The following is a 24,312-nucleotide window of genomic DNA, read 5'->3' on the forward strand; positions in this document are numbered from 1 at the left end:
ACGCCCCGTTAATTATCGATCCTCGACATTTGTACAATAGAATTAAATAACGTGTCTCGAGGGCTTGTACTATATCCGGGAGGTTAAGACTACCCCCTCGGGGCGGGCTCGAACCGAGTGTGTAACCTGACAGCTCACTCGACGCCGACCCGTTACTCCGGTCGAGGGCTCCCTGCCCTGTGTACATATACTTCTTGTACATACATCACGCTTCTTCTTCTTCTTCTTCTTCTTCTTTCCGAAGAGTTTGCACAGTGACCAGCGTACGAACACTCTTCAACGAGGCTATCCTCGGAGCTACTCGCTTCGTGACTACAACTTGAAATCGATCACTCTCTGCGGTCAGGGAGGAACGAGTCAATTGCGACTAATTTCTTCCTTAGTTTTATGGGCGATGAGAGTTTGGGAGGTGAACGATTTTCTGGAGGGATTTTCCAAACTTTCTTTCCGCATGGGACTTGTAAGGGGTTGTTTCGTGAGAGTTGTGGAGTGAGTACACGGAGGGAATCGAACGGTGCGGTGTTTAGCGCGAAACTCAATGTTAAATTTACACGATGTGCTTGACTGCGGGCAGACGAGCTAAGGGAAAAAATTCATTCCTGTAAGACACTGAAAATTTTTTAATACTTTGCGGAATTTTTAGTTTTGTAATAGTAAATATTGCTGATAGTATAATTTATGGTACGTTTACTATAATTCGCGAAACGTTTAGTACATTTTATCGCGTGCACCACGGTTAAATGTCTTTGCCCCGATGCACGCGTCGATCACTCGCTTCCGAATTCCGTAGCACACTTCAACGAGGGGCTGAGCACATGAAAACAATGGGGAAACAGGCCGATGTAGCGACAACGTAGCCCTGCCTGAAATTTTGACAGTGCTGCGCAGTAAAATTCACCCTGGCGCTCATCTAATATTTCGAAATAAATATTGAAGTAATCTTCGAAAGTACGGCACCTTTAACCGGACATTTCTTTAGGACGTGCTTTTAGTCATACTCCGGTAAAAGTTTCTACTTTAAACAACGACTATTATTTAATGTACAGGAAAATTCAATTTTTTCCTCATCATAATATCATGAATCGCGGCTCGTCACCGCACTATCGTAACTGGACGGTAATTTTACAAATTTAATTCTCCCTGTGTATTTAAAATGTGGTTTATGACAGTAATTAAATTTGTTTCGTAAACCCAATGGAAGAGAGTTACAATGCAATAAAAACTGTGATTTTCTTGATCAATCGTAAAAAATTGTGGGCTGGTGGACATTAAAAAGTGCAGTATTCTCGAAAATTACATTAAATTTGTATTTAGTTTCGAAACTCAAAAATCGCAATGATGAAACGGTGCTTTTACAGGGGAAATGATTCAGCATAGGAAGATTTAACGAAAAACATTAAGAAAAATATTTTTCGAGCAGCTAGTTGCGGCGGAACGAGAATAAAAGGGAAGAAGAGAGAGAGAGAGAGAAGAAAGACAGAAGGGAATAAGCCGAGTATGCAACAGGTGTCCGATAAAGAGTGAGCGGACTCGAGCTCTCGGGCGAATGCTCAAGCCAATCTAGAGCGTACGTGTCGCGAGTGGGATTGACGAAAAGGACGAGGCATCGAGCCGGTATCGCGGTGTTGGCACGCGATTTTCTATTGTACTTGTAAAAGTGATTGATTTTTCGTGGCCGGTGAAAGCAGGCCGAAGCAGAGCCATTAATTGGATGCATTCGTTTTTGTTTACGCAAAAGTCAGTATCTTTGTTTTGCTTTCGTCAAATTCTCCATTGTCCAAAGAAAGAATTGTACTCGGCGTTTCATTGGCATTGCTAAGTCACGGCTTCCAATGTATCCAAACAATTCCATTGATGCAACAGATTACGCCCGAAGGTGTGCGGCGAGCCCGAGAATAAAAAACGCACGATGGAAAACTCGATACTTTCGGCTCCAAAATGCGGACTCGTACAGCGTAGAGCAACAGCGTGGACAAAACGCTGCTGCTCGCTCCGTGAAAATTCCTCGAGACCACCGCTTCGCCGTCGTATGTGCGCGGCGTCTCATGTAAAATGCGCCTGAGAAGGAGTGGGATGAAGCCACGAGAGACGACGACGTTGGTGCATCTTTGTACGGTCTGGCGACCGCAGCACGCGACACCATATGGCGCGGCAGTGGTTACCCGATTCGACACCGCACAGGCCCTCGTTCGGGGCCCACTCGTGACCCCCGTGCTCGCACACGCGATATCCTCTCTACCATTTCTACCTCCATTCTTCCAGTCTCCATTTTCATGCGGCAGGAAGCGCGTACGATCGGTCAAGCTCTGGTCACTGCAAGGATTGAAAGATCTCAAATTTGGGTGTAAAAACAGGGGGATTTCATTGAAAACGATGTCGAGGACGACCTTAAGGAGTTCCGTGCTTGAAATAGCTCAGCTCAATGTCAGGTCGGTGTGTTTGTAAAACAAAGTTAAAACGACACCGGGGCCGATGCTTTGTATCGACAGAACCGGAGGAGCTCGTTTTTTGTTTAACTATAAATTGTACAGCACGATCGAAACAGTTGACACCGCAACAGCGGGTAATCGTAGCCGCGAGCAAGTCTCGAATTATCGCGACTCGAGTGCGCTCGCATCGAGAAGCGAACGAGCGACGAGACAGACGTTGACAGAAGCGAAAAAGAGGGAGAAGGAACGGAGGCTCGCAAAAAGACGCACGAGAACGTCGCGAGATCATGACGAGGGGGAGAAAAAATTTGGAAGGAAAAAAATGACAGTCGAGGGGGCCGAGGCAGCTCGACGCCTCGGAGCTCGCTGCACGAGCATGGGAAAGTCTCGCTCGTTCTCTCTTCGTCTTTCAGTCTCAATATTTTTCTATCCTCAGAACTCTCCTCCCGGATGATATTTGCGTAAGCATTCCTACGAGTGGTAAAACGATCAACTGTCGCACGAGTTATGGCGCGGGCTCCGGTTTAACCAACTCACATCGCTGTCTTGCACACTCAATCTAATCTCAAGATTGGCTCAACGGATTAACTCGCAAGAGGGGCCCCGATCGACGGAGAAAAATCTGTGAAAAATCGACACGAATTTTCAGACTTTTTAACCCGCTCTCAGAAATTCTATGACGTCAAAAAATCGACGTATCCGCGTCACAAGAGTGCGGCAGCCCTCGCGCTCACTTTTCTTTCGATACGTCGAACCGCTGCCGCTTCTCTTGACTATTATGAAACAGAGAGGAACACGATACTCAAACACATCGAACACCCGTCGTTCACTTACCCAATGCTGATTCGTGACGACTTCTCCGTCCCCACTGGCCAGACACTAATCAGATAAAAACACATGGACATCATTAATAACTACAAATTCGTATCCGAAAGAGTGTTAACTACATAAACTATGATCGTGTCTCTCCGCGCGACATGAAATCTCGGCTCGCAGCGAGACACGCAACGCGTCTTTGGGCACGAGTGTGCCGCCAAACTATTCGAAATCCTCATCGCACTGTCAACGAGTTTCCGGCCTATCCATTCGACGTCTAGATTCCGCGTCTCCGTCATGCTTCTACAACGCTACTATGGCCATGCTCCCCGTTATTCTACGAACGAGAGAACGGAACGGTGGCAAACGTTCCTCGACATTATTCGTTACACCGTGGATATGGGAAGGCACACTTACGTCTTTCTTCCTCCTGACCGCGGCGGCACCTGGTGGAAACAAACCAAACAAAATGTATCATCACAATTTGATCGAGTAAAAGAGAAGATGGTGAAAGGGCAAACGTTATTTAAGGAGGGTGGCTAGCGACGATACAATGTTGCCATGCTGAACCATGTTAAGAGCATGGATCGGTCGATTAACCTCACTTGAAATTTTCGAAATCGAAATTCTTTGACACAGTTTGATCAATTAAAAAAAGGCTCTGTCAGCCTACGCAGGACCATGGCAAAAACAGACTGATCTAATCTCTTAAATACATTAAAAATTTCAAAATGATAAGAATTTAATAAAATTTGGTGAACATATTATTCTTTAGTGCCAAATTTGACTTCAGTACAGTTGTCGAGTAATTAATCACTAAAGTTCACGTGTACAAGCATAGCGTTTCCATATATGTATTCCGGGCATAAGAAATCTGTTTTAATGCGTAATTACTCGATAACTAAGGAGAAGAAAATTTTGAAAAAAATTGTGCTCTCGCACTTGTTGATGTTGAAGAACATTATCACGAAATTTGATAAATTTATTATCATTTTGACGAATGTAGGCACCCTCCTTAAATGTCAACCTCTCAAAAATGCTTGATGACTGTCGAGAGCAGTTGTGAAATTTGGAAAATTCTTCACTCGCACCACTGAATTTTTTCTACGCTATGAGAATCCACTTTTCTACTCTTTCAAGCGAATAAAAGTAACAAGAAACTCTTACCGGCCGCAGGATTAGGCAAGCGAGCACTGTTCCCCGTCGGGGTTGCGGGATTTGATGCCGGGGTGGGAGTCGCGACGGAGGGCGGTGGCGGTACCCCGCGTGTGCCGAATGGAAAGTAGGGCGAATCCGGAGGATACGTCGCCCCCTCGACGCCGACTCCACCTCCGCCACCCCCGCCCGGCCCACCTCCCGGACCGCCCGCCGTCGGACCGAACGCACCACCGCCGTATGTCTGAAACAGAGAAAAACGAATGAATTATGAGGCTGCCAAACGATGATCGGTTCACGCTACGCTTCCCTCGAGGCAGTGCTCTCTAACCGAAAGCGACGATTAGGGTCAATCACCCAGCAACCCCCGACAGTGTTGCAGATCGAGAGGGAGACGCGGAGATTCATTTTCGTCGCGTGGCCTTCGCGACCCGGTGACGTACATTTATGCACTATTTTTCAGTTCGTGAGGGCGTCGAGCTCACAAAATATCCAGTGCAAAATAACCTCTGACGCAATCTCACTTTTTTTTATGCTTTTAGCTCACATTTAAGGCGGTATTTCGGCAAGGAAATTTTCCTATCGCGACATTACTTGGACCGAAAAAACTCGAATCTTTTTAACGCAGTATGCACTTCCATACGAATCGATACGAAAAGTAAAATAAACCGATGCTGCTGGTATCCAAGGTGAGATTCTATGGGATGACGACAATAGCTCGTTGAGCTAATCCTCCGGCAGGCAGCAGATAATTCGAAGTGGGGCTCAACTCTCAGGGAAGATCACCGCTCGAAGCGCGCGTACAAACAGATCGATTGTACACCCGCTGAGAAAACTCGAACCGCGATATAACCAGGGAAAACGGAGTGGAAATATTTAGAACGTACAACACTAATAAATCACCTATCGAATCAATATTCTTCCGTCGTATGAGGTTCAACGACTCACCGATAAGATACGACCTCGCCCCATTGACAACTAGAGACCACTGTTAAGGCGATCCATCAGCGAGGGTCGATAACTTTAAAGCGAATACGAATTTTTCTTAGGAAGACTCGATATTTCGAAAAATCACGTGCTTTTCCTGTTATGGGACGCGGAGGGGGGAAGCAAATGACGAATCGGCTCAGACGCGACGTTGACTTTTTCCAATTCTCAATACGACTACGAACAACCCCCGCGATAGGTGATCTTGTCTGCGGATCTTCGTAGATATAAACGTGCCTCAGAAGTACGTCGATCCTCAATTCGATGGCGCGTGTACGAATTTTGTTAAAACATCGGCTCCCACAGTATATTTGTGAAGAATCTTAAGGCAGTTCTGTAGTTTTTTTGGAACATTAAGAACCAGCTGAAATTCGTGTCATGGACCGACTGTCGAAATTTCAAATCGCTATTAAAAATGAATCATTTTGTACGCGATGCCTATACTTAAGGAGGCTGGATCACGGAATCAAAATAATCAGAATTTTACCAAATTTCATGACGCTGAAGTTTGCAACGTTGGAGTCCAAAACGAAATGATATAAAAAAACTCTCGAATAATTCCAGTAAATCTCCAATTTTGTTTTCTGCCGAATTTGCAATTCGTTATTTTTCAACCCGCATCAATGATTCGTCAAATAAAAAAATGATTAATTATAATTCTTTTTTTCGTTCATTTCGTTGGACTCCAACGTTGCAAACTTCAGCGTCGTCAAATTTCGTGATAACATTCTTTAGCATCAAGTATACAAATACAATTTTTTTATCATTTTTTTACCACATGGATATCGAATAATTGAGCGTTAAATCGAACTCCTTACGCACGAGATCACGTATATGTGTAAACTCTTTGCTTATACACGTGAACTTTAATGTTCAATTACTCGAGAGCCGTGTGGTAGAAAAATCTAAAAAAATGTATATTCTCTTATATATTTTTAAAGAATACATTTACCAAATTTTATTCTTATCATTTTGAAATTCTTAATATTTTTAACATGGTTCAGCATGGCAACATTGTATCGTCGCGATCCACCCTCCTTAACGCGTCACTGGATAGCACTCTGTTCACCTTTTTTTATTATCGACGCTGAACGGGTCTTGCGACTTGAGAATAAAACCAGTCGTGTATTCGGTACTATTGTGGGATTAACATTTTTTTTAAATGGGAATTTTTGACGGTAGCACCGTGGAATTGGATTTTTCACTGCACGCCGTGGCCCAAACTTTTAGCTCGTACGTGTACATACAGAACTACCTTAAGATCAATTTTAATTATTTTGAAAGATGATATCGTTCCGAATTTTCGCGTTGTTTACAGCTTCGAGATAAAACGATAAAATCAATATTGTCGCGATAAATTTTGCCGTGGATTTGTGCTAAATAAATTTCACGTCAGCGTTTGTGTTTTTGTTATTTTTTTTGTTTAATTCTTATTCATATTTCGAATAAATGTACTTGGCTCAGTTTTTTCCACAAAATATTTTTTCCGTTTTTCTCGAGGATTTTTCAAAAAGCGATAAGATCGAAGAAATTTATTTAAATGCCGTGGACTCGGTCGCTTTGACAGAATTTACTCAACGCGGAGTAACGCTCCGGAGGAAGCGTCCGTGACTGCGATGAGATCAAAGCCCGCTGGTGGGTAATCGCAAAAGAGTTCCCGAAGACTCCCGACCGGAAGTGAAACTGCGAGACACGTGTTGTTCGGAGGAGAATTCGAATGTGAATTTAGACACGAGAATTGATAATTTAACAATTTTGTCGCGTCGGCAACTCGATGGGCCAAATATCGATCGACTTGCTCTCGATGGCGGAAGAATCCGGCCTTCCGCGAGGTGCGCGAATCCGAATAATTGCGCGAATGCGGTGAGGAGCCGGTCTCGCCGCTGCGTTGCTCAAATCGGGCCTGCAGTTGTTGGATCGAAAGAAACTTTGTTGGAGGGAACTTTTGCCTAAGGAAACGGATTTTCAAAACAATTTTTGGACGTTAAATAAACAAATTTTGTCCATTGTTGAGAAAAAACAGGCCCATAACTTTGGAAAGAATCGTCACGTAATGCAACGTCAAATCGAAACAACTCGAACCGCGAATATCGAATGCAACGATCGCAGAAATTATTAAGTTGCTGCGGTCCCTGATCCAGTCCATATTTAGCAACGTTTCAAATATCGGAAGAAGTATTTTCGCGTCGAAGATTTACGATAAATATACTGCCGAAGAAAACGGGATAAAAAAGGTTCTTATACCCAAGGTAGAGTAGTAACTTTTCATTCGAGCCGATTAACCCCCGCACTTGCTCACCCTCACCGCACTTGCTTTGTTTTATACATGCACACAGCCTCTCCTTCGTACCGTAATAATACGTAACCGAGCTACAGGTCTGTCCAAAAAACTTGATTTCTCGATCGTTGAGTGAATCGAATGCTGATTCAATGAGAAACTTTCGATAAAATTCAACAATTTGTGCAAATAAAATAATAATTTCAATTTAAAATAAAATCATTTCTTCAAAGATACGAAATATTTCGCTCGACGTGTTCTGTCAATTCTCAGTTTATTTAAAAATTCTTTTGTATTTGAAATTCAAATTTGAAGAGGCACAGAAGAAGAAATACATCCCAAAAATTCCGAATCGAGCCTCGATTCGGAAACGAGTGTAATCGAGGGAAAACTTGGATGACATTAACTCCGATGGACTCGAATCCATTGGCTCCATTTCTGGAGCAGTGTCATCCGAGACTGCATGCGTTTTAATTTCGGATTCCAATTCTGAGGAATCTTATTGCGAGGCAACTTTTGCTCTCTCAATGCCGAGCAGCTTCAGCGTTCCTGGTTTCAAGAAAATGACAACCACTGTGCAAAAATATCGGCGGAGCTAAGTTTTCATATTATGTCGAGGGTGAACCGGGCGGAGTTAGTAGGGGCCGGCGTCTTAAGGGGAGCACGGCGAAGAGAAAAGCGAGCTGAAGAATAAGTAACTTTGTCTCACGTAAATTTGCTTCAAGCCTCGTGCTATAATTATTGCGCCCCCATATCTTCTAACCGGCAAAGCGTGTCTTATTATAATCTCAAAAAACGTTAAACTATTTGTCACAAGCTAAGGATGGGCGCTTAATAATTAATGACTTCCGTAGAAACAAAAGTTTCAACAATTTCCACAATTTCTAGCGCGACGTTTTTCATAATCCTCGCAGGACTGCTGGGATAACGGGTCCGTGGATGTGCCCGCGGGTAGTTTTAAAGTGGGGCGATTTCGTAGTTTTCTCGAGCGAGATTTTTCACCGAGTTTGACTGAAAACTGTTGTAAAATTGAAGAATCCAAAGGCAGAGGCAATCCCGAGCGTTATGCGCGTCGAAACTGAGCTCTGGATCGAAGTAACGTAAAAATAAAAGTAGCGGAGAAAGATATGTCGAGAACTCACCATTCCATTGTCCATCGTGGGGCCATACGGTGACTGGAAGCCTGGCTTTTCTGTAAGGCGAAAAAAGTGGTAATTTTAATAGTCGAGTAAAGCTGAGAGTGGCCGAAGGTCAATTAAAGTCAAGTGGTCACCAGCGCGGTGGCTCATGCATATTTGTGTGTGTGTGTGTGTATGTGTGTGTTTACGATTGACGAGGGCTCGATGAAGAATAAATGGGAGGTAGCATAACCCCGGGATACGTCTTAATAAATCAAGTTAGCCGGGAGCCGAGTTCACGTATGCGTTTTCTTTCCGTGGCTCGCGGATGGAATACGAGATAACGCAGTGTACAACGCAGTGCAGGGAGAAGAAAAGAAACGAAGGGAAAAGGAAGAAAATAAAGCAGCGGCAGAGCCGAGCGCTGGCCCTCTCCAAGCTTCTTTTCTGCTCCGCCGAGGTATCGAGGCTCTGAGACTTCATTGGATATTAATATCAACCAGGTTACGAGAGGAAGCCCTCGCCCGAGTACTGCCTGCATAGTAGAGCACAGACAGACACACGCGCACGCGTTCTTGGCTGCAGGAGAACTGAGAATTTATGGCGGATATGTGACTGGAACTCGTTGGAGAATTTCCGTTTGGATTATCTCCAACAAGCCCAGAGCCTCGGGGCCCGAAAAAAACGTGGAAAAATGTGGTGCTCCGAAAGCCACGAGCATCCAACGCGATACAGGGATGAACGCAGTGATTAATCGCATTAGCCAAACGCCGTCAGGTCATCATTTACTCCGCCTAAGCGATGGCTCTACTCAGAGATAGCAGATTGCATTAGCGTCCGTTGGTGGCAGAAGGACGATGGCCATCGGGCCAGTTAGCGGCCAGACAACCTCCGCCGGGACAACTATGAATCCTAACAGTTTTGGTTTGCTCGTGACACGTTTGGCGAACCGTAACCAGTTACCGCGAGTCCTCTCCGACAAGCAATATCATGCATCAAAGGACTAGCTAAATTCTCACAGCGGAGAGACACTCGTGTCATCCTCAGCAATTGGTCATAACCTTGCGCTCCCTCCCCATTACGCAGTGTCCTCAACCCCCTTCGTCCCACCGACTTCCCGAACTTCGCTCTTCCTCTTTCGGGTTCCTCGCGATCGCTCCCTTTTCCTCCCTCCTCCTAACCGCCCACCTTGGCAACCGCCGAACTTTCCCGGTACGCGATCATCTCGCAGACGTCTCTGGAACCGAATTACTCGTCAATTACGAGCGAATTTATCTGCGAACAGGTCTGAAGGAGAAACCGGAAGTTGAGCTTTATTCGTGGCGACACTCAACGCTGAGTCTCGTCTCCTAAACGCTTAAGATGCTTTTCTGAATGCACTTGACGCCTCGGACGAGACGAGCAAACAAAGGGCCGGAATTTAAGGAGTCCGTTGTAGTTAGAATTTTCAAAAAATCCATTTTTTTATTGCATTTCTACGTATTTCGACGGCTCGTTGACAAAATCTCCGCAAGTATTCGCATTAAAAATAAATTGGTGAAATAGTCTTTTCATTTTGCCGTCCAATCGGGGTCGAGCCCTTAACGAATGTTCCGTCGAAGGGCAAACAAACGACATTTGGCGTGTGTTACAAAATATTTCGAGCTTAAGCAGACATTTAATGGAGCCCACGAGCTGACCCAAATGCCGAATTTTTCGATAAATTTTTAAGCACGACGTTAAAAATGTAGGCAGCATTAAAAAGTCGGCAGGATACAGGCGAGAAGTCGAGTTCCCTTCGAGTAAGACGAGGCTCGATGCATAGCCTAATTTATATGAATTTTTTTAAAATGCTACAAATAATTCGGTGGTCGAAGAATATTTGATGGATTGAAAATGACCTCAAAATAGAGCAGGCTTTACTAACGAGTAATAATAATCGTTGGAATTGCACTTAGGAAGTTCGTAGTTGATTTTTTAATAAAATCAAATTGTTGGTCAACTACCGCAGTAAGACCGCATCGATGGATGAGCCTGAGTGAATGAATTACGCTGAAGTTTCCAACGTTGGAGTCCAACGAAATGATCGAAAAAAACTCTCCAATAATTCCAGTAATTCTCCGATTTTGTTCCCTGCCTAATTTGCCATTCGTAATTTTTCAAGCTGCACCAACGATTCGCGAAATAAAAAATTGGTGAATCACAAACGTTTTTTCCCTTCATTTCGTTAGACTCCAACGCTGGAAACTTCAGCGTCTTAGTGAATGAAGTTTCGAAAGAACTTGAGTCCTCGCATCGACGCGCTTTACAACGTGCTCGAATTCACATGAGTAGACGGCAGTCGTCTCGCCTACGGTATGTCGTCACCGAGCGTCTACGCGTTTCAAAAATTCTTTTTATTTCTTTTCTTTTCGTCTGGTATCCGATGCAGCTTGTATCGAGTTACGGGTGTAGGGCCAAAAATGCAAAATTTTAAAATTCCGTGCTCAAGCAAGCGTCCTCGAGATTCAATGGACTCGCGTCTCGATGTCATTTTGCCCTCAGACATCCACCCTGTTCCCCTCGCCATATTCTTGACCTGCCATCGTACGATTCTTTGTTTAAACGATAAAAATGCTGCCTCGTACAACGTGCCAACGATTTTCGGGGAGCTAACGTTAAAACGCATTGATCCAACCAAGGCCGTGAACCCTCGCAGGGATCCTTAACGAGTTCGAAGGAAAGAGTTCTGTTAAGGCGGATCATGCGCGTTGTTACTTGTGACTCAAACAAGCAAGTGAACTTTTTGCTCTTTTCATGATCGAAGAAACGATTTAAATTTATTCTCGCAATTATGAAAATTGTGTGCAGCTTATTATTCGTCGAGATTGATCTATTTTTAATACAACGACAGCGGTTCAAATACTTTCGTAGTAAAATCGTCAAGCAAATGTGACGACGCCCATTTTCTATTTATCTAGATTTTAAACCAGTCGGCTCATGGTGTTGTCAAACCCTTCACCGTTCGTGTCGTTGTTACTCGATAACTTCGAACAAGTGTTTTCCTTTTTCCATTCCCGAGTGATCTTCGCACCGGTAAAAAGGCTTTCTCACGACATCATCGATATCGAAAAACTATATTTTCTTATTCGCGTTTTCGGCTCTTCAAAGTGGGGGGAGGATCCTGTTTCATTGAGGCTACAAAAAGTGTGATTTTCGTTAATTGTTTTCTCGACAACTGGACGGTAGATCCTACAACAATTCCGGGAATAGAAGCGCACGCTGCATATTTCTAGCATACTTTGAAATGTCAACTCCGAAAGTCGGAATTATCGATTTCCATTAGATTCGCGTGAACTTCCTCAAATGATTTCGTACATGGTCGCGGCCAGTGCAGATTGCCACGCGACTGGAAGTGTCGTGCCCCGAGACAGGTCGTGTATACTCCCGTTCGGCAAGGTATATGCCGGAAGGGTCCTCGTATGTTTGAACACGAAGGAAACAAGAACGTTGGAGCGAGGGAAAACGAGTGAAATTCACATGAGACGAGAGCGGTTTCTAGCCTCCTCGTGAAATCCCCAATAGATCTTCAGGGGGGTTGGCCGAAGGGCCGCAGCGATAGCATGCACCGTATACCGGTAGAATAGGACCGGAGGAGTCGAATGAGAAAGGAGGGTGGGGGGGAGTGAGAGGGGAAAAAACGTTGAGAAGGGCTCAGGTAGCCACGGGTGCTCAACCGAGACAAAACATGGATTTCCTGGCGAAGCTCTCCCTGTTTCGTGGATCATTTGTTTCGATCGAAATTCCCTCCTCCCCAAAGGAGAAAAGCACGTACCAAAATACCCGGTGACCGGCCCAATTTTCTAGCTGTTTTCTCCAAATTTCGCCCAGCCCGATTTAACAAGACGCGGAGGGGAATTCAACGTTTAACGTTTTTTTTAAGGGGAAGATCCGCGTTGTGCTCGTAGGGCGGCAGGCCCGTCGGCAGTGAACGAGTACCGACGCGATTGGCGGGCTGAAAATTAGTGAGAATCGCGGCGACTGACGTTTCCACGGCGCTTCGCTATTCCTTGCGATACCGAGGGACCGTGTTCCCCAAGCTCGAAGGCGAAGGCCTTCGACGCTTGGGGCACACCCGCTCAACTACAGCTGCTCGCCATAAACATCAACAGTTATTGAAGCTCGAAAAAACCGTCAAAGAAATCACAATTTCAGCCTCTGTTTTATGCTCCTCGATTATTACTCCCCGGCCCCGTGCGCATCTTCGTCGTACCATCAAAATATCTCGACATTGGACAAAAAGTACGAAGATCCGCGCGATCAACTCCGCGCAAATGAATCGACACCGAGTCCGCGATGTTTACGGGCTAAAAATGAAGTTTTTTCTCCAAGATCGTCCCCGTGGAGCAGCGGCGCTCGTTGTAACGCCGCCAATAAATACACGGGGGCCAAGGCTTCGATATTTTTATTCTCGAAATTGCGAAAGGCTCGAAATACCCAGGGAGAAACTTTCGTTTGGCCAAGTAAGAGAGCATTTTCTTCGGGCCCACAACAACGTCGCGATGCACGCGGAGCTCGCTCGTCCGTAGATATATTCGCGTGCGTGTGTGTACGGGTGCGAATTTAAAAAAGAGCTAAGAAGCGGGGAGGGAAGGTAACGTCTGTTGCACCGTTCGAGTAAGCGGAACGTGAGCAAGCGAGTATTATTATTTCGTGTATGTGTAGGAGTAAGGAGGAGAAGAAGAAGCAAAAGAAGAATAAAACGAAGAAGAAAGCGAGTGCTTGCTGCCTGCCACGCGACCGGGCGAGCCTGGTGGGGATACGACGCCGGACGCAAGGGGACCAGAGCGGCGGGCTTTACACCCGGGGGGACCCGGGGGGGAATCGAGAACGAGGGGGAACCAGGAGAAAGACGGGTCGAGAGACGCGGGACCAGAGAAAAGGGAGACGGCCGCACGAAGCAGCAGCTGTCGCTGCTTGTGCCCCCCTTTGCGTTACACTAGAAGGGGCCCAAAGGAGAACAGTGGCGTAGAACTTTGGGGCCCGTCGACAGTGTCTCTCAAATCCTCCTCCCAAAATTCATCAATTTTTTCCACTTGGACAGGGGCCCCGATCGATTGCGCGTTCACACTCATCCCCTTAAACAATTATAACTTTTCCAATAATCACTCCCTCCCGGGTCTTCCGAATTTCTGGTCAATCGCCCGTTCGGAAATCGAAAAGAGCAATTTATCATGACGCTGAAGTTTGCAACGACGTTGGACTCGAACGAAATAATGTCAAAAAAGCCTCCAATAATTTCGGTTACTCTCCAATTTCGTTCCCTGCCGAATTTGCAATTCGGAGCTTTTCGAGCTGCACCGAATACTTCGTGAAATAAATAATCGGCCAATTAAAAATGTTTTTTTTCCTCCGTTCCGTTGGACTCGAGCGCTGCGAACTCCACCGTCGTAATTTTCATCTCCGATTCATAATTCGATTCGCGATGATCGCGTTTCGAAGGATCCCGCTGACAGCGTCCCTTCGACGTCGCGATTCTCTAATGAATTCCGGAAGATCTCGATGAAACTCGGGCGCCATTAGAAAGCCAAGTTGAGCCTGGCCGATGCTACTTTTCTCAGAGATCAGGATAGCCGCGACGACGGCGACAGACATTCGGTGAGAGAAAGCAAGGGGTGAAAAAGAGAGAAGGAAGAGGGAGAGAGCGAGCGAGGGAAAGAGAAAGGGTTCGAGGACAGCGCGGACGCGAAACGCAAACGCGTGCCACGGCACGTGAGTCGCACGTGTCCGGCGGTCTTGGCCACCACCCCTCGGCCGTAGCATCGTGCCCGCGCGCCACCGCTCGCCGCTCCACACTCCCCAATCCTCCTTGTCCCGGGCTGCATTTTCATTCACGTGTTTCTCACGGCAGAGCGAGTCGACTGGAAAGCTCTCTACTTTTCAACCCTCTTTCGCAATTCACCCAATAAGCCGCGATCCTGCTGCCTCGATCAACAGGTGAGCTGCATCCGTTACCTGCCCGTTTGACGACGCGCAAGTTTGCAACGTTGGAGTCCAACGAAATGATCTAAAAAAACCCTCAAATAATTCCGGCAAATCTCCAATTTTCTTCCCTGCCGAATTTCCAATTCGGCATTTTTTAAGCCACAACGATAATTCGTGAAATAAAAAAAAAAAAAAAAAAAAATAAAACAATTAATTATAAATCTTTTTTTCCTTCATTTCGTTGAACTCCAACGTTGGAAACCTCAACTTCGTCTCGTTTGCATGTTCTTTTGCCGGCGACCGTTCACCGACTCTTCGCTGTGATACTAATTCGCTGTCGATTATCCGCGAAATCGAGGAGCGTCGACGCCCATTTTTAATGATCGCGGGGATTTCGTCTGCCCTCGGTATCCTGTCGCTCCGTATCGCTCTTCGGACCGATGACGTCAGCGAGGGAACAGTGCCACCTGCCGGCCCGAAAAATCAGTGCCCCTGCGGGGTACCAGGCGCCATCGGGCCCGCTTTGATGCTTCCCGGCTGCACATTTGTGCTCGCGATTCCATCCCGACGAGCATGCGGGGCCCTAAATCTACGCGCTTCTCTCTCTCACACTCTTCGGCATGAGCATTCGTACACGCGCACGCACGCGCTCGCGGCAATCACTCATTCACTCGTTCGCCTACTCATACTCGGGGCCGAAAACACGGTCGACTCCCAAAATTCGTTTCGCCGAACGCATTTCGACTCTTTTGATAAACTTGTACTTCCTTCTCGAGCGGAGAACCGCTGGAGTGGACCGAACACTGCCGCGGACGAGACGGATACGTGAAACGGTGTTTTCTCGCATTTTCTGCGTTCGCTAACTTTTCTTTTCTCCATTCCACACAATCCACACGGAGATAATTAAGCGGTTATGTTTAACGCGATGTATTTGAGTGCGGGGACAAGTTAACGAAAAGTATTCATTCCTGTAACGCAGTGTTCGAGATTATTTTGCGAAATTTTCAGTTTTTTAACAGCAAATATTGCAGATAGGACGTCAACGTTTTCTAAATACTCAGCTAAAAGTTCCTACTTTGGATGATGAATATTAATTCGCAGGAAAACTGGCTTTTACCCGCGGCTCTGCTCGCGATGACGTACAAGTTTGCAACGTCCAACGAAATAATGTTAAAAAAGCCTCCAATAATTCCAGTAATTCTCCCATTTCGTTAATTGAGGAGGGTGGATCACGAAATCAAAATAATCAGAATTTTATCAAATTTCGTGATAACGTTCTTCGGCATCGAGTTAACAAATACAATTTTTTTATAATTTTTTTACCACATGGTTATCGAATAATTGAGCGTTAAATCCAAGTTCTCGCGCACAAGGTGTGAGATTCTTTATATTTTTAACATGATTTAGCATGGCAACATTGTATCGTCGCGATCCACCCTCCCAAACCGCTACAGCACGTGTAAATTTGGAGCATCGAAAAGAGAGCGATTTTGCACCGCAAAAATACGATGATGTTTTCCCGTGGCCTGTAGCCAACGTCACTCCGTTTTTTATAAACTATTTCTATGCCAAAAATCGAGTCGTCTGATTGTCGTGGCTTGACATGACCCGAAGAAACAACAATTTTACGAATATTTCTGTAAATCTCCATTGAGGATTTGAATTTTTTCCAGGACCAAAAGTCGCCTGTTACTCTCCATCCTTTCGACTAACTCTGTGCCAAAAATCAAGCAGATTCGTTGCTTAGTTGGGGCGTGAAGGGAGGACAAACATGAAGGGAAAACAAACAAACAAAAACACTTTCGTATTTACAATTTTAGTTAGGATTGAATTTTCCTCCTATAAAGTCATGAATGAGTTGGGTGACTCGAAACAATTTTAGTCCCTTTTCGATGACATTTTCGAGCCTGAATTCAACGGGACGTCGTTTATTTGACAAATTTCGATGGGGAGCAGGAATTTTCTTAAAACCCGGGTAATTCTGTCAGCGAAAAATCTGCAAGCGCCCTCGAGCCTCGTGGACGTCTCCGTGCGAGATTCTCCCCGATTTTTCGTTCCGAAACGAAAGGATCGGCGGTTCCCGAGCTGTGGAAAGTCGTCACGAAAGTTTTGGAGAAACGGGATTGATATTTTGACGATGAAAGGAAGGCCCCTTGCGGAATCTCGAATCAGAAGCACGGAGGAGTCTCGTGCAGCGAATACACAAGGAACTTGAACGAGAGTCAGCGCGTAAGAACATCGGAGCGAGGCACAGCAGATGCTGAGGTCGGATCACGAGCAGCGGAGGCATTTCGATCTCTGCGATCACGAAAACGCACTGCTCGCGAGGCGCCGCAAGGCGAGGCTAACGGAGCACCGAATGCGAACATTTTACGGGCTCCTGCGGCGGATCTGAAAACGATCTCTTTCCATTTATCGAGCCTCCTTCTCGCATTCATCTCTACGGAGGATTCGCGACGTCACTGGAGTATAATTTCCAAGGAGAAAAGGTTCAGCGCGGTGAGAGGAGGGTGTCCGAAGCGCGTGCAATCTCCCGGTGGAGAAGGAGGTGCAAAAAAGTGTACATAAAATGGGACGTCGGGACAAACCAGCGGGAAAGAGAGGGGCGGCCGGGGGGAGAGAGAAAACGAGAAGCAGGTGCATCACGGTGACACTCCCTTGGTAATTCTTTGGGGAAACGAGAGCCGCTCGCGAAAGGGGGGCCAGGGCCAAGTCACGAATGTTATGTCTGGCTTTGCTGCATGTTCTCGTTACGGGATACCAGCAGCATCACGCGGTTATCAAAACACCGCGCGGCCTTAAGGAGACGCGAAACGTCAAATCGCGATTCGCGAGCCCGTTCCCGCTTCCTGAGATCTCAAAATTTTTCTCTCTTCTCTCCAAAAGATTTTCAAATTCTTTTCGTCCCACGGAAACAACCAACGAGGTAACTGAGACGAAAAATCTTTTTCTAATTCGATTTTTTCAAGCGACTATACCAAATAGAAATTTCGAGAAAATGGGACTTGTGCAGTTCGAACCTTTGAGAAGAGAGCCTCGTCGTTATTATTTCAAAGGGCCCGTTAGTTTAGTTTAGTTTTACTACCTGAAAGCGTGATTTCTCAGGTTTATAGAACGAGTTGATTTTTTTTTTTTTTTTTTTTTTTCAAATTGAAAATTACGATTTCTACCTCAAGTTTTGTGAAAAAAGTCATTTTTCCTGCATTCTTTTCTTTGACATTTTTTAAATATTAAAAATAACACGAATAGAATAAAATCGTTATGGTCGTTTCTTAAAGGTTCAAAATATATTGCAGTATTTTTATTTTATTTTTTTTTTTTTTTAGAGTTTTTCAATTATTTATCGTCCCCCAAAGTGAGTGGGGTACTTTGGACCCCGTGTGGCTATTACGCCAGAAACTTGAGGTGCGACTAGTAAGGGTTAAGGTATTTCATGCACGAAACAATTTTCTTAAAAAAGTCTTGAATTTTAGACAGAGTTTCAATGACTCGTCGACTGACACGGGTGTCAAATTTTAAAGAATTCGTCTTATTGGTTACTGAGGCAAAGGCAAAGCTTAAGTATGAAGAAAAGTACACAGAATCGTAAGGACCATGCGAAAAAATCGTTTATCTTTGCATATAACGAATGAACGCTTCTGACGAAGTTTATGAAAAACGTACACAATAACGATGAAGTATATAACGAAGGTTTGGGAAAAATTTCGAGACGATTGTCTCACTAGCAATAATATTACGTTAAAGATTAAATGAAATTGGTAACGAGCACTCGCAGCCTCGCATTTGCTTATTTCGTCATTTTGTTTCTTCCTGGCTTGGCCCATTGCTGTGTCACAGCCTTCTGGCTTTTTATTAACACTTTTTTCTCGATCCATTTCCCGTTGTGTTTTCCTTTTGCGCTCTCCAAAGCGATTTAATGCATAAAAACGACTGTAGTTTCATTCGCCAAAAGATATAAGTTGATAAAATGTACTCACAATTCCGAATTTGAAGTGATTTTCCTTAATTGGGGAGTAAAAATCTACCTTAAATATCGCGACCGTTCTCGAGGCTTCCATCGGCCCAGGGAACTCAAATTCTTCTGGAATTCACGAGACTTAAATGATAAAGAACTTGCAATATCGGGCGGAAGGACAACGCTGAAGTTTGCAACGTTCGAGTCGAACGAAATGAATGTCAAAAAAAAACATTTGTAGAATTAACCAATTTTCAATTTCACGAAATATCGAGATATGCAGCTTGAAAAACTACGAGGGAACAAAACTGAAGAATTACTGGAATAATTGGAGGCTTTTTTGACATAATTCCGTTGGAGTCAAACGTCGCAAACTTCAGTGTCGTAATCGACGGTGCTGCCTCCATAATTTTCTTGAGCTCCCCTGTTAATTCGACAAAATCGAAAATAACAAAGTTCAGTCGACCCAACGAGTATTTTAGCTCAATATGCGAACTGTAGAATTTTTGGAAACTCGAACGAAAGGCAAAATAGAAAGGTTGAAAAACCGAAAAAAATGCTCCCTCACATCGAAACTTTATTCTCAACGCCACGAAGCCGATTCGAAACGAACGAAAAGCCTTAAAAACTCTCGTATTCGAGTGTACATAAGTGCGGCAGCTCCCGCGCTCGCTACTCGCTTTTAAATACTTGGGATCGAAGCGCGCTACACCGGCTCTCGATAAGGGACAAATACGCGATATTGTGATTGAGAACCTCTGGACGTCTTGTGGCAATGCGCGGCGAGAGCATTGCAACGTCCATATAGCACAGGATCCACAACGGCAGGTGTACGCACTGCCAATGTGATCGCGGCGCTTCGTGTTTGTATATTCACATCGATGAAATGAGAGCCCAGCGGTGCTTTCGAGTCGAATAAAAGCGATGTGTAAACTGGTATAGTACAAAAAATCTAATGAAGAAATGAGGCGAGGCACGCACGTGAAACGCGAGGGTAGAGCGAGTGAGAAAAATGTGAATTTCGACAGAGTTCTTTGAACTCTGAAAAATTGGTGGGTTTTTTTTATCATGCACGTTGAAACGTCGAATTTTCATTGACCGGGGTAAATAAAAATGATTTTTCGTCATATCACCAGTGCTTTTGGTATATAAAACACGAATACGTGAAGGCGAACGCGCGGGCGCACATTGTAACGACACGACGAGCGTAAACGGGGCGAGCGAGAGAGCGAGCGAGCGAGAGCAAACAACCCGGAGGGATGTGTGAAAAACGCCGCAGGGGCAGCACCGTACGGCACATTGACAAGCGAACCAAAACAGCGCGATGCTTTTCCGAAAGAAAAAAAAGCAAAAAAACGGTGTCTCAGGGACCGGGCTTGATTGACGCGAGGTTGGCGCAGGGCGTCAGCACGCCGGTCAACATTCCACTACACTATCTTTCCAGATGCTCGATTGTTACGATTTCACTGATTTTCGGGGGGTAGAGTTGCGAAGGGGAGAAAAAAACACGAGCGTAGTACTTTGAGAAAATGGCTTTGGAACGTGCGAGATTTTGAAAAAGTTGGCCGAATACACTGTGACAGAAATGGGAACGAAGGAGAGGGAGTGATGAGCTTTTCCGAAGAAATATATACACAAGCGCTTTCGACTCCATCTATCCTATCTACGTCACCCCTCCTCTTTCCTTCTTGCACCCTCTCTCTTTCTCTCGCTCTTTTTTCTCCTCGTTCTTCCTAATTCTTTCACATAAAATCACTCTTTGTACAGTACTGCTTCGATCGCACTTGCTTTTCGTTGTGTAGTTATTGCTATTACTCCTCGGGTACGGGGGGCACCTCCGTAGTACGTTTAACTCGATCCCCACGGGGGTTTAACGTCACGAGGTTTGCCACAATACAGCCGACGCGCACACACACGTGATTAACCGTGATTCGTTAAAGCCACACTTATATTATCCGTCAATTAACGTCCCACTCACCGGACTGCTTGTTGGCGATCTTATTGAAGCAGTTTTGAAAAACCTCGTAGAGATGCATCGGCTCGTCGTCGCTGGCCGCCATGTTTCCGAACATCCAGCGAGTCGGGTTTCGCGGTGAAACCGCGTGCGGAGCCACCCGACCGACGTCACGCACACTACTGAATGCCAAATCTTCACCGATTGCCTCTTCATACACCCGAGAAAATGCCCGAGTGCTCAGTCAGCTTCAGCTCCCTCTATTCCGTTCGACTATCCTCGTACGCGGGATTATTCAAATTCCACTTTCGGCCTTTTTTTTTTTTTTTTCAATTACGTACGCTGCGTTTCCTCAAAGACAATTACGTCAAATCATTCTTTCCTGTCATCGTTTTATTCGTTTTATCAGTTGATACAAATATGCAGACACATTGTTTCAGATATCGTTTTACAACTTGGGATTTTTCGGGGGCTGATTAAGTTTGTTCGTTTATTACGGAGAGTCAAAAACATCTTGAACACTTTTCTCACAAATCATACATTTCTCACAACTTGTTACTAAGGTGCGTGATACTCAAACACGGTCCACACATATGTTCCCAAACAATATTTTTCGAACGGTATTTCGATACTAAACGAATCCACAAACAGCTGAGAAGTCTTCCATTTCTATTACAAACCTCAGTAATTTATCAAAATTATGTCAAAATAATACATTTTTCAAGTAGCGGACCCTTTTGGTTTCTCACCTCAAAGAATTCGTCGAATTTGTCTGAACCGGCATAAATATTCTCCAAGTTTTTGTGCATCAAAACTGCGAACTGTGCAAATCTTTGTATAGACATTTAGAGTTACGTTTTATTGATTTCAGTCACTAAATACGTAGTTCGCGATTCTCATGATTTTTTATCATGACGTAAATAGGATGTTAAAGAGATAAAACTTTCACAGATAACCTGAAAATTCATTTCTCATGCAGAAAAACAAATTCATCAGATCGTGAGTTTTAAAACATTTGTTACAGAGTCAATGCAATTTAAAACAGTGTTACAGAGTCAATGCAATTGTTGAATACCGTAATTCCATTCAAATAAAATTTCTTGTCCGGGAACGCATTCGAAATACTTTCTCATCAACTGCGAGCTACACTCGATAGAACAAGTTTGTCAAGTGTGATTGAATATCTGGTATGACACGAGATATGTACTGGGGCCATTGTTGCTATTACGAAAGATATCTCAGAAAGAGCAGTTTTGAAAATCTCAAAATCAATAATATCCTAATAGAAAAATACTTGATATTTGAGAATATTTGTTATCTTATAAATATGGCATTTTTGCAATGGCAACGTCGAGATTCGTGGAGATTCAATAATCGCTTTCTCTTCAATTAAAAAAAACACAACATATAAATAACTATACACCCGAGAGAGAATTTGCTTCTGTCTCGCTCTTTGGCGGCTTCGAGTATCGAGCTTCATCCTAGATTCCTGCAAAGTCAGAATTTTGTGGCACCGGATAAGATATGTCCTCGTACTGCTGTCTGCTACTGAATTCTGCAATTGTCATGGAAATATAGACAAATTATTTCTTTTTCTTCTTGTCCGCATTTTGGAGAGTATTAGAAAAGTACTGAATTTATATACTAACCCATACCAGGGCCAGGAGGAAATATTGTGGCCAGAGTTCCACCTCTAGCTTGTCCAATCCTCAATAGAAATCCACTGGTGACTAAGCGCACGAGCATGTTTATTATCATGATCGCTGCGCTAAACTTTTCAGATGCACCTGCTACGATAATAGTTGGGTGCGATCAAACAGACACAGAGATCTTCTGCAGCATGGTTAGAGAGACAAAGAGAAAACGGGGCAGAATGATGAAGAGAATTCGTCATCGTATAGCAAAACTTAAATCATTTGCTACGGTTTACTGTATTCAATGATTATCAAGGACACAAACTTCGGCTTAAAAGAGACAAGTTTTATAAGCTATTCTCTCATCTTAAACAAATTTAAGTACTTACAGGCGCTTGGGAAACTGACTGCCAATGTCACAACATCGAATAGTATCGATAGGACATTTATGAAAAGTGCCTGGAGCAAAAAAAATATTAATTAAACAACAATTTTTCATAAACCTCCATTGACTATAAATTATAATTATTTTTATACAAAATGCAAATTCACAGAAAACGTATAAATAATATACAGCAAAAACACTCTTTTGTGTTTTGACAATTCCATCCGAACAACTTTTACTTTGGTGCCGATCGATAAAAACTTACAAACTGCAGAGGCTCATCCGACTCGATATTGTGGATAGCCCACAGTAGGCATATGAAGAACAGAAGATTGTAGAACATCACAGATTTTGGACACCAAAATCCCTGCATGCCCCTTGAAACCATCAAAAGACTTTATTAATTTTAAGTTTTTGTTTCCAGGATCAAAATTCTTTGGAGTAAAATTTTTTTCACAGAAATAATGTAGAAAAAATACTCAAGTTTGAGTAAAATTGATGGGGCAAATGAAAAAAAAAAGTTAAATCATTAAAACCTCTATATTTATATCACACATAAAGCTTTGGAGACACGCAAAATGATTTTTCCATAAATTCAGATACGCAAGGGCCTTACCATGTTGTGAGAATCAAGTGGATGGTAAATATCACCTGAAAAACACAAAACAATCATTTTCGTACTTGTTCAATTCATATAACCAATTGTATATCGTGAAATGTGAAATGATCCACATAAAATGTGGAGAATTGAAAATGAGGGAAATGAATACTTTGTCATGATTGTCCGTGAAGTAAATGATTACAAATCGTCTAATATTCAAAAAAAAGTATCCGGTGAAACAATTAGGGGACTGCAAATTCGATTCACAAATTGAAAAAATATTGATGCATCAGGGCTCTGGTAGAGGCGAATCGATTTTACTCGTGCAAGTCGCCAAACAGGTCAAATAGTGTCGTATTTCAACCGGGCTTCCCTCTTCTCCTTCTCGTATAAACTTATATAATATAAAACGAGTTTTCAATACTTTCAGGATAAAAAAGAAACGAAAAAAAAAAGATATACATTTCAGTCATACCACAACGTTTTGAGCGTATGAATTCTCCTGGCAAAGACGATCTCAGAGGATTTATTTTTCGAAGCTACGTGCGTTTCCGGATTAACATTTAAATATCATAAAGAACAAGTGTGCGTAAGATCCTGGGAGTGATAATAACACGGAAAAAAAACAAAACACACTGACGCGCGAAAATATTTGCGCGGTCGGGATGGTTCTTTTTAATATTTAATGACAACAGTTTGACCGTGGAAAGCGACGAGCGAGTCAACTAATATCATTTGTACGTAGATTGGAACGGCGCATTATTACTGTAATCCAACCACACAGTTTGACATTTCTCAATACACTCACCTTTAAAGGATAATTCGCTATCGTTGACAAGTTCGGCATTTTTATACTGATTTCTGTTACGTATTTCTACCTGAGTATTTTTTCGTTCCGATAAACTACAAGTTTGATGGAATGTTCGGACACTATAGAGTATAAAATAACCCGGTTGGGTGGAAAATGTCAAAAAGTTTTCTACAATGTTTCAATGTCCGACAGCGCCAGCACGATGATCAAACTACTGTCCTGGTGTTTACGCTCAACCAACGCATT

General features: G+C 43.9%; 2 protein-coding genes across 14 annotated transcripts in view; both read right to left on the bottom strand.

The window, feature by feature from the left end:
- da (daughterless) overlaps positions 1-20,802 on the bottom strand; it is an 85,942-nt gene extending 65,140 nt beyond the window's left edge. For 11 of the 13 annotated variants that reach the window (XM_043425227.1, XM_043425217.1, XM_043425219.1 and 8 more), the window contains exons 1-5: positions 20,660-20,802; positions 8,808-8,857; positions 4,413-4,644; positions 3,663-3,691; positions 3,264-3,308 (exon numbers count right to left, since the gene is read on the bottom strand). In XM_043425227.1, coding sequence (XP_043281162.1) covers positions 3,264-3,308; positions 3,663-3,691; positions 4,413-4,644; positions 8,808-8,857; positions 20,660-20,753 — 450 coding nt within the window. In that variant the 5' untranslated portion in view covers positions 20,754-20,802. The remainder of the gene's footprint in view (positions 1-3,263; positions 3,309-3,662; positions 3,692-4,412; positions 4,645-8,807; positions 8,858-20,659) is intronic. The other 2 variants (XM_043425225.1, XM_043425216.1) reach the window with 1 other exon arrangement.
- A 208-nt stretch (positions 20,803-21,010) lies between these two features.
- Positions 21,011-24,300, bottom strand: LOC122413119 (uncharacterized). Its single transcript, XM_043423254.1, has 6 exons — positions 24,064-24,300; positions 23,271-23,305; positions 22,920-23,031; positions 22,659-22,728; positions 22,285-22,425; positions 21,011-22,190 (listed from the first exon to the last, which is right to left on the bottom strand). The coding sequence occupies exons 1-6, from the start codon at positions 24,100-24,102 to the stop codon at positions 22,117-22,119; spliced, it is 471 nt and encodes a 156-aa protein (XP_043279189.1). The 5' UTR covers positions 24,103-24,300; the 3' UTR covers positions 21,011-22,116.
- Between the last annotated feature and the right edge of the window lie 12 nt (positions 24,301-24,312).

Source organism: Venturia canescens, chromosome 7 (assembly GCF_019457755.1).
Source record: "Venturia canescens isolate UGA chromosome 7, ASM1945775v1, whole genome shotgun sequence".
Lineage (NCBI taxonomy): Eukaryota > Metazoa > Arthropoda > Insecta > Hymenoptera > Ichneumonidae > Venturia > Venturia canescens.